The 11,544-nt window shown below is 26.9% G+C and overlaps 1 protein-coding gene across 1 annotated transcript; it reads left to right on the top strand.

Moving 5' to 3' along the window:
* The first annotated feature begins 5,312 nt into the window (after positions 1 to 5,312).
* Positions 5,313 to 6,569, top strand: LOC125853327 (protein terminal ear1 homolog). The gene is made up of 4 exons (XM_049532997.1): positions 5,313 to 5,773; positions 5,957 to 6,082; positions 6,176 to 6,317; positions 6,393 to 6,569. The coding sequence occupies exons 1-4, from the start codon at positions 5,313 to 5,315 to the stop codon at positions 6,567 to 6,569; spliced, it is 906 nt and encodes a 301-aa protein (XP_049388954.1).
* Positions 6,570 to 11,544: the final 4,975 nt, after the last annotated feature.

Raw genomic sequence — 11,544 nt, 5'->3', positions numbered from 1 at the left:
TTTTTGTGTCTTATCTGAAAAGTCATGACCTTTTGAGAAGTCACGACACTTTGAAAAAGTCACAACTTATTGAAAAAGTCACAACTCTTTGGAAAAGTCACAACTCATCGAAAAATGTCACAGCTTATCAGAAAAGTCACAATTTATCGAAAAAGTCACAACCTAAGTTAGAAATATTATAGTAATTTAACATTCAAGTTAAGAATTCATGCTTTTAAGGTAATATAGATATTACTAAAAATAATAAGTCCCTTTGCTTAAAAAATAGTTGAATTCTTGAGGCAATTTACATTATTAAAAGGAAAAAAGATTAGGTCAAAAATTGAACATTACTTTTCACGTTTTTTCTTTTAGTTATTTTCAAAAATAAAATCATTAATATGAAAAATTAACTCTCTTAAAATTATCACCTAGAAAATATAAATAAGGACAATATTAGAAGAAATTTTCAACAAGTCTCTTTAATTGAACAATTCATTTATTTTAAAATATATGAAAAAATATCTAATAATAATAATTCACTTATTTTGAAATAAAGAAAATATATTTTAAAAAAATAATAGTTTGACGGCAGAGGTAGGAGAAATGACAGAAGAGATTATGGAGAACCAAACTTTCAACAGCAACACATAAAAATTCAGGTAACTAACAACTTATCTATTAAGATTTTTAATAATTACTATTCTATAAGATCTTCAAAGAAATGAAATTTACCAAACATTTTGTAAAATTTTTGCAAGGATTTCTTCATAACAAAATGTTAACTAAAAATGAATTTAGAAATGTGAAATTTAATTTTATTTATTTTTTTGCTAATAATTCAAATATTTGTGTTAAATCTTAAGAACATGTGAAAGAGTTATTATAAACAGGGACTATTTTAAATGGAATTGTGAAAGTTTTGGAATAGATAGTTCTTGCTAAAAAAATAGATTGTAAGATACTATTGCGGGTGACATAGGTGCCGAGTGTCGATCAATAGGAACCACACTACTTGTTTCAGAATGCCTAAATATTCCATAATATGAAGAACCTATAAATTATCCTTTATTGAATTTTTAAAAAATAGTAAAAGTTTGATTACACTCCTATGATAAATGGACTTGAATTTAATATATACTATTCAATATTAATATCATACCGTAGTATTTTTCTCAACATCGCCAATCAGTAGAATGAATGAGGTGCATGTCATGCTTAGCAAGACAATCAACTATATTATATTTGTTTCACGATATATACAGTGAAATTGTACGGTGCCTAAATCTATCATCAAAGATCTATAATGAGAAATAATACATATTTGAAGATTAGTTTAACTTTGTACATTACATAAGAATCAACCTCTATTTGTTATCCAGAAAGATTTGATTTTTTTTATTGCTATTTGTAAATCGATAACTAGAAGAATAGCTAGAGTTTATATTCAATCAACGGGAAAAAACAAATGAGATGATTTGTTAAGCTCCTAATTCAATGGTTATGATACTCACAAAACACATCAAAGACACCATTAATATTTAGCTTGATACTTATTATATTTAAATATATCATACTAATATAATTTATGAGCTCGTAAATCACCTAAATGTACAGTTAGCTCAAAATATTTTCTCAAAAATTACTTTCTTTGAAAGATTGTAATTTTTTTTATCTAAGTCAACGTCCAAATTTAAGAAATAAGTGCATATTTTTCCCTTTGTTTTGGTCTGATATTTAACAAAAGAAAATATTTTTCTATAAAAAAAAGTTCTTTTCATTCTCTCTAATCCGACTTAAAAATGGATATCGAAGTCTGTCCATCTCATTCTATTCTCTCCCTTCAAAATGAATGTAATATTACCCCACTGTATAGTTTTTTGATGATTTACTTTCGATAATTATATAGTACTAACTTTTTAAAATAAACTTATGGAAACTGAAAAGTGAAATATACAACTTACTGGTATAATTGAAGGAAATTAAATTCTTCAATAATATTTTTTGTTTTTTTTACACTATTATTACTATATTATAGAAGACTCTAGGAATGACTACCAATGAGCCAATAAGATCATTACTAATGTCCAATATATTTATAAAATATATAAGTGGGCCCCACCACCTTCCACTTAAATACTACATACTATATATTAATTACTATACTATAAGGGGTCGTTTGGTTACTGTATAAGAGACATCTTATTCATGTATAAAAAGTTGCATTAGCTTTACTGTGTTTGGTAGAAGTTTTGTATTAGGTATAAAAGTCACCATAACTTATACCACGTTTGGTTGGTAAGAATTTAAATGTTGTATAATAGTTATTCATGTATTAATTTATACGGTGTTTGGTTGCATTTTTGTAGTCCTACATAATTAATACCAACATAACTTATGAGGGAATCTATGTATAAAGTTATGCAGGGTAGAAGGTGGAATAAGTTATGTGGGTATTAGTTATACATGTATTAAAATGATAGATTACATATTTACCCTATTAATTTATTTTTTATTTTTTAATTGGAAACTTTACTGTTTCCTATATACGTTTGTTGTTTTTATTTCTTTTTATATATAGATCATTTTCATTTCTTTTAATTTATTTTATTTTATTTAATTGGAAACTTTACTGTTTTCCTATCTACGTTTGTTATTTTTATTTCTTTTTATATATAGACTATTTTCATTTTTTTTTATATTTACCGTTTTTATTTATTTATGCAAATATAAATATTTTTTTAATATTAGAGATTTGATTGTATATTTTTTGACGGTACATATGCTAATCAATTATTAGCATCATGCTGGAGTTGTTCTATCAGTTTAGGATTTTTTTGTTTCCAAATTAGATTATTTCTAGTTGTTTTTGTTTTGTCTATTTTGTTGACCGATTTGGTCACTCTTGGACCTTGTTTGGACACATTTTTATTTGATGAATAAACAGACATGGTCCAATGTTGATTAAAAAAAATAAAAATATTAGTATTGTATATTATTCAATATATTCCACATTTTATTAACATGTATTATTATTTTGTAAATAATATATATTAATAATTTACTACAAGTTTAATATAATAGTTAATAATTCATGTATTGTAATCTCTACATAACTAAATAATACCTACATAACTAATATCCACATAGCTAATACCCGCATAATTAAACCCTGCATAACTAATACCTGCATAACTAAACCCTGCATAACTAAACCCTGCATAATTAATACCTGCATAACTAAACCATGCATTACTAATACCTGCATAACTAAACCATGTATAACTAATACCTGCATAACTCTAACCAGTAACCAAACGGCCCCTAAATGACTCAAATACTCCATATTATCTATTACAATAATTAACAATTATTTGACACTTTCAATTCTATCAATGCCATATAAATTAGGATAAAAAACCTAACATATAATATTTAAATATATATTTAAAAATAATATAAGTAATACTATACATTACAATAATTAACAGCTTAATTGTTTAAAACTTATATAAAAAATTTAATTGACTCTCTAAACTCTATACATAAATGGATTACATAATAAACATATATTGTTTGAAATTGACGAAAAAGAAACAATAAATTACAATAATTAATAAAAAAAATAGTCCACTCCAAAAAATCTATCAATTAACAACATATATTATTTGAAATTGACGAAAAAGAAACTATAAATTACAATAATTAACAAAATAAATCTCTCGACTCCAACAAATCTATCAATTAATGCCACATAAATTGGGACATGACAAATAACATATATTATTAAAAATTAGGTTCAAAATGTACTAAAAAATACAATAATTAACAACTTAATATATTAAAGAGACATATAAAAAAGAATTAATATTTGAAATTCTGCATCTGCCACATAAATTAGAACAAAGAGAGTAATAAATATTATTTTCAAAATTATGTTAAAAAAAGTACTACAAATCACAATAGCTAACAATTTAAAATATTTTTAAAATCATATAAAAATTTCAATAATTTCTCAAATTCCATAATATGACATAAATTAAAAAAAAAGTGTTATAAATCATAATAAATAGTACAATATTTAAACTACTTTAAAAGCATTATAAATTGTAATAAATAACACAACAATTTAAATTACTTAAAATTTAACGACTTAATTTTTTTTAAAAATGTATTAAAATTTTGGTTAATTGTCAAAACTTTACATGTGCCACATAAATTGGGACATAGAGAGTCACACATATTTTTAAAAATAAATTACATTAAAAGTATTCTATCAATTAACAACATATATTATTTGAAATTGACGGAAAAAAAATTATAAATTACAATAACTAACAAAATAAATCTCTCGACTCCAACAAATCTATCAATTAATGTCACATAAATTGGTACATGGCAAATAATATATATTATTAAAAAATTAGGTTCAAAATGTACTATAAAATACAATAATTAACAACTTAATATATTAAAGAGGCATATAAAAAATGGTTAATATTTGAAATTCTGTCTGTGCCACATAAACTAGAACAAACAGAGTAATAAATATTATTTTCAAAATTATGTTAAAAAAAAGTACATCACAATAGTTAAAAATTTAAAATATTTTTAAAATCATACAAAAATTTCAATAATTTCTCAAATTCCATAATATGACATAAATTAAAATAAAAAAATAATATATATTGGGTCCCGTGCTGGCACGGGGTCCTATATCTAGTACTACTATAAGATGAGACATAGTTGTGCTCTTTTCTACTCCCTCCGTCCCTATTTACTTGTCCATATTTCCTTTTTTAGTTGTCCCTATTTAGTTGTCCATTTTGACAAATCAAGAAAGAACAACAAATTTTTTCCTATTATATCCTTATTTACACTTCTTGAAAATTATAAAAGTGTATGTTGTTTCCCTCTAATTTATTTTATTTGAATTCAAATAAGTGGTTATAATTTTGAAGTGAAAAATTGTCATAAGGGTAAAATTGTAACTTCAATGTGCTAATCATTGTTGCCTTTAATCTGTGTGTCATTTCTAAAGTGGACAACTAAAAAGGGACGGAGGGAGTATTACAACATCCTACTTTTTTCTCTCTAGAAAAACAAATTTGGTTTGGTGCTGCTATAAAAAGGCTTTTTCGCTGCATACTGAGATGCAGAGAGTGCAGTAAACCAACTGTTTCCTTCTTTCATCTTCCTTCACTATCACTGTCTATGACATAATTCTTCTGTTCAAATCTCCTTTTCTCTCTCTTTTCTTTTGCCATATAAAACAAACAACCAAACATTTATTTTTGTTTCAAATTCACTTTAACTTTATCAATTGTACCTCCATGGCTGCTGTTCTTAGGAGGTTGTTGAACCCGAATGCACCCGAATATATCCCTATTTCCACTCCGCTACCGCCTGTGCTGCTTCCACCGCTTCCTCCTCCTCATCGTACCGTCGGTTCACTGCCGCGGGAGAGTGTCCGACCACCATCGGTGATACGCCTTGGTCCGAATATTCCTCCTAGGTTGAGAAATGATTATTTCGCTAGACGCGGAGGAGGAGGAGGAGGAGGAGGAGGAGGGCGAGGTTTTTCTCGATTGAGTAACGGAAACAGAGGTGTGTTTGGAAGAGGAAATTGTTCAAATACTGAGGGACGTTTAGTTTGGCGGAGAAAAGTGGGAAATCATGACCAGAGACGAAGTGTTTGTTATAATGGGATGAAGAAACACGATGTGATACCTATAAGTTGGACACATAAGAACAATACTTCTATCATGATCAAGAATATTCCATATCACTACAAGTAATTTTTAATTCTATGTTTATCCAATTTTTACCTCTTTTACTTTTACTTATTTGGAAGTTTATTTAAACAATAATTAATGGTCCGACTCTCTAGTTCCATATCATTCAATAGCACTGTCGTTTAGTTATTTGCTAGCACTTTGGAATTTGATGGCTAATTAATCTAACTTTTTCCTTACAGCCGTGAAATGTTAATGCAATTTCTGGACGAGCACTGCTATTTGGAGAATCAAAAGGCGAGAGATTCAAATGGAGGAAATATTCATGTCTTCGCTTATGATTTCTTGTATTTGCCTATGGATTTCAAGTAAATAATTATTTTTCTTGTGTTCACATATCATTTGCAGTCAAAGTAGCAACTTCAGTACTATTAGCTTCTCGTTTGTTTTTAAATTTGCAGAAAGAAGAGGAGCAAAGGCTATGCATTCGTGAATTTCACCGATCAGAGAACTGTGTGGAATTTTTTTTATGTTTTCAATGACAAACTAAACGTGTTTCCGGGATCTACAAGGAGTGTTAAGATCGTCACTGCAAAGATCCAGGTGAGTGAGTGTTAAAAAAAAATCAAATTGTTATGAAGTTTATGATTTTTGATGTGAAATTTTGACCAATTACAGGGAAAAGAAGATTTAGTGAACCGATTCAAGCAAACAAGATTTGAGTGTGAATCAGAAGGATTTCTGCCAGTTTGGTTTAGTCCTGCAAGAGATGGTTCTGGGGAATCGGTGCAAATGATTACTGTGGGGCAATACAAAGTCACTCCATGTTGCTCATATATTCTCAAGAAACCCTAACTTTAGGGAACAGCTACTAGTACTAGTAGGGTTTTTATTATAGCTTAGCTTTATATGGAGTAAAAGAAATCGAAGGGTGGAATACTGACACCTGAAAAATCTCCCTGATGATCCGATCGATCGATAGAGTAGCAGGTGATGGGGTCCACCTTTGTTGTATTTTTCGTTTGCGAAATAAACAAGTTGTTGATCGAGTTTAGCCATTAGCAGAACTATTAATGACCCTGCGAGACGTTAAAGTTTCTCGACCATTTTTATTGAGTTGTGATTATTTTAGATTTCTAGTCATTTAAGAAATTAGTTAAATTTATTCTTGTATCTTTATTAAGTAGTATGAAAACATGTTTTAATTTATTTTAATTAATAAATTTAATTTAATTTAATCACTTAATTTTTTTATGTTTATCAAATTATATTTTCAAGGTTAAAAATTTTCAATGGAAAAATTAAGAGGAATAGTGTTACTTATCTGTTGATTTTGTGAAATGACTAGTATTTAGGAATATTTATTTCTAATAAAAAACAACCTATGATAAGAAGCTTAGGGAGTAATTCCAAGCTTGTTTGGATCTACTAAAATTAGGTGCTTTTTTAAAGTTAAAATAGTATTTAAGCAATTTTATAGTACTTATATTTAGGTAAAATAATTTTTTTTATAATAAACGTTTGTTTTTAATCCTTTTTTAACTAAAATAAGTTAAAAGCTATAAGTGGCTTTTGACTTAAAAGGGTTTGATATACCCTTTAACTTTTATATTTAGATTTGATATATCTCTCGTTATAAAAGTGATTCATATATATCCCATATGGGAAAAAATGTTCTCATACCCTTATACTGCTTTGTGGAAATCTAGAACAGTAGAAAGTCTCTATAGGATGGCTCTGTCCTAGCTAGACCAAGTCACAATTACTTATTATAGAAGACTCAGACGCACTTCCCTAAACTTTTCTTAAGTGGCATCAAAATATTTATTTTTGATGAGATTGAATCAGACAGATAGGGGTATATGGATTATACCCCACACATATTTATTTTTTTTGACTTTTTTGTTTTAAAGACTAATTTAAATTTACTATTTTGATGATCAAATTTATTTATGTTTCACTAATTTTCTTGTAATTTTTTTACAGATGCCCCATTTTTTTTTTGTTACAAATACAAAAAACTAAATTACAATATAATTGCAAAAAAATAGTTTTAAATTTTTTCTTTACACTAAAGAATGAAATTAAAAAAAAATTAAGAAACTCGAATAATGATAATCAAAGAAGTCAAAAAATAAATTTTGTATGAAAAATATTAAAATATATCTTAAACTTTGCTCGAAGGACCATATATATACCCCTACGTGATTTTTTTAAAAAAAATTAAAGTAAGAAAAATAAATTATTTTTTCACTTTCGTTAGATGAATGATATATGTGAGCTCCTTTTGTAATGGTAAGAATATATATGAGGCATTTGTATATCTGTAAGGATATGTCTGAGCTACTTTTATAACGAGGGATATATCAGCTCTAAATGACGAAATTAATGAGTATATTAGACTCTTTTCCCTTAATTAAAAGACAATCAAATCAGGCTCGCTTATGTGAGTAGGTAAGATAAAATTATAATATGAAATTATATGAAGAAGTCTAAGTTTTATTTGAACATATAATTAAAGTTTTAACTATGAAATCGTGTTTTTTCACTTATAAACCTAAAATTCTCATATATTCTGAAGTTTAAGTTGTAAAATGTTAGCTTCAAGATTTTCTGAGTCGTATTTGTGGAAATTGAAGCTTTATAGTTAGTCTTGACTTAAAACTTAGATAATTTTCTAGTCTTATTTGCGGAAAGTCCAAGCAAATCCATTTCTTTGAAGTTAAAAAAAGACTCGAACATTGTTTTTTCATGTTTTTTAGTAAAAAATACTTTGTTATTTTTGCTTTAAAAATTATTATCTCACTTATCAAATATTTTAACTTTGATCATCAGCTTATCATATTCCTGTGAAAAATTCAAATTAAATTAATCCAACATGTAAAATTCAAATGGAAAATTAGTACACATATTATCAGTAATTTTACATAGTAAAGTAAAATTATATAATAAATTCATGTGATGTGAAAAGATCCAACACAACCCGAGTAACAGACAAATAAATGAGTATAAAGATGTGAGTGGAACATAATAGTGTGATCGAGATTAACATCAAAATTAAATTTTAAATACTAGTGAATATGTGCTCTATTTTTAAATCTAATTACTTCAGTTCATCTTTTATTAAATGGAAAATACTCAATTACTATATTTTTTATTGTGATTTAAATTTGAAATCTTACTTCGAATCTCATAACTCTTTTTCTTTTTTAGAAGGGAATGAAATTGATAATGTATAATATATACACTTATGCAGTTATGCACATATCAAAATTACATTACTTATGAATTATGATAATAAATGACAATTTAAATTAAATTAATACAAATAATATAAAAAAATATTTTACATACATAATATCAGAGATACAACAAGGATTAATAGTGGATATGTCGTGACAGAAAAAATAAAGAATTCTTGTTGACTTTTTTTAATAATTAAAAAAAGGGAAAAGGGTCAAATATGCCCCTAAACTATTCGAAAAGGTCTAGATATACCCCTCGTTTAAAGTTTGGCTCACTCGTGTCCTCACCGTCCAACTTCTCGTCTAGATATGCCCTTATGAGCGTTAAACGCTAAATTAAATCGCCACGTCATTTTTACATTACCACATGACATTGAAAAAGGGTCAAATATACCCCTAAACTATTCGAAAAGGTATATACCCCCCTTTTAAATAAACTAGCCTGCCCGTTTTCAACAAAATTTTTTTTTGGTAAATCCTGAATATGAGTAATTGACTAATAAAAAATAGGAAAAATATATAAAATTAACGCCAAAAATTCACAAATAAATATAGTAACCTTAAATTCAACAATTTCAACAATTTTTTTTAATTTTTTTTTTTTTGATAAATCCCGAAAATGAGTAATTGATTAATAAAAAATATGAAAAATATAACCTAAAAATTCAGCATAAAGTCATTTTCATATTTTTTATTAATCAATTACTCATTTTCGTGATTTATCGAAAAATTTAAAAAATTGTTGAAATTGTTAAATTTAAGGTTATTATATTTATTTGCGAATTTTTGGCGTTAATTTTATATTTTTTTTTCATATTTTTCCTATTTTTTTATTAGTCAATTACTCATTTTTGGGATTTACCGAAAAAAATAAAAATTTTAAAAAAATTGTTGAAAACCGGTCGGGTAATTTATTTAAAAGGGGGGGTATATCTAGACCTTTTCGAATAGTTTAGGGGTATATTTGACCCTTTTTCAACGCCACGTGGTAATGTAAAAATGAAGTGGCAATTTTATTTGGCGTTTAACGCCCATAAGGGCATATCTAGACGAAAAATTGGACGGCGAAGGTACGAGTGAGCCAAACTTTAAACGGGGCATATCTAAACCTTTTCGAATAATTTAAAAGTATATTTGACCCTTTTCCTTAAAAAAATAAACTCCTTATAGTGAAGTATCTTTTAATTTATTGAGTTTATAAAAAAATGATAAAAGAAAGTGATGACACACACTTGATAAATAAATTTAAAACCAACATGGACTTATTTGCACCCCATGTACAAGATAATTTGCAGCGTAATTTAAATTCGACACATTTTAAATAAATTTTAAACTAATTTCTTATTTCTGTTCAATATTATATTATAGTATTTTTTTTTCCGCCATATTTAACAAACCGATTAATTATATGTATTTGTTTCGCGACACACATTATGAAGTTGCACAGTTCCCAAATCGATCATAAAGGACCTATTATGAAAAATAATATACAACGAAAAACAGTTTAATTTTGTATCTATTTGCAGTAGAGAGAGTTGATTATTTTTGTTGAGCCAAGTGATTCAATCAGGCTAAGAGTAACTAACTATGTAATCAATTAGTTAGTTTGTTACTCTGTAGTTAGTTAAATTAGTTACAACTAAAAAGCTTATGAGGAATGTAATTAGGAAGCCAAATAGCCAATAGTGGCGTATCTATATACAGCCTATACAGTGTACAATACAATAATTAACTAAGATATTATCTCTAAGGTATAGAATTCTCCCTTTCTCTTTTTCCCTTCTTCTTCATCATTACTAACATTTGGATTTACTAAATTGTTAGACTTCTCTATATTCTACAATTTCATTATTTGTAAATCATTAATTTAAAAAATAACTAGAATCTAAACTCAACGATAAATGAACAAAATGAGGTGAGGTGGGTAGTAGAGATCCTAATTCAGTGATTGTGATAGTCGTAAATCATGTTATTATTTCACTCGAGTATAAATACAATGCATGATTAGTTCAAAGTATCATTGACACAATATAATTTTTTTTATTTTAAAAGCTATTTACTACCCAAGATTTCAGAATAATGGGTGCATTATTACGAAAAAATATATCTAAGATAAATTTGATTGATTTGACTTTTAAGTTTTTAACACTAAAAAAAATTTATAGGTCCAAAATATATAACATTGCTAGTTTAAAATTTTTAATATACACATTTGATTTAATTATATAAAAAATTAACAATGCTAAACCTTTTTAGGGATTTTGAATATAACATACTTGAAAATTTGGAAAGATCAAAGTAGAAAAACAAAAGAAAAATTAATTGAAATATCAAAAGTGTTACCGATAACGAGTTGGAGAGGTGTTGTTATGAATCAGCCCCAGCTCAATAGGGATACCAACAAGGATATCACACAAATAGATATTGGGCCGAGTAAAAGTAATCGGGCCAAGCCTTCACAAAGGATTGTTTGGGATCCAGGCCCATTTACACTTTGTTAAAAATGGCAAATGAGTTGGAAAGAAGGATTATGCAAATTGTTAAAGAAAAGAGTGTTTCCTCTCATCTCCATTCTTAGTCTAAGT

This window comes from Solanum stenotomum, chromosome 1 (assembly GCF_019186545.1).
Source record: "Solanum stenotomum isolate F172 chromosome 1, ASM1918654v1, whole genome shotgun sequence".
Classification (NCBI taxonomy): domain Eukaryota; kingdom Viridiplantae; phylum Streptophyta; class Magnoliopsida; order Solanales; family Solanaceae; genus Solanum; species Solanum stenotomum.
The sequence above is the reverse complement of the archived record's forward strand: the minus strand, read 5'-3'. Positions and strand labels throughout refer to the sequence as shown.

What these genes read in the sequence shown, in the direction of transcription:
- LOC125853327 (XM_049532997.1), top strand. Translation starts at nt 5,313, where the DNA reads ATGGCTGCTGTTCTTAGGAGGTTGTTGAACCCGAATGCACCCGAATAT. An exon ending in TATTTGCCTATGGATTTCAA is followed by an intron (nt 6,083 to 6,175) that starts GTAAATAATTAT and finishes TTAAATTTGCAG; the next exon opens with AAAGAAGAGGAGCAAAGGCT. An exon ending in TCGTCACTGCAAAGATCCAG is followed by an intron (nt 6,318 to 6,392) that starts GTGAGTGAGTGT and finishes GACCAATTACAG; the next exon opens with GGAAAAGAAGATTTAGTGAA.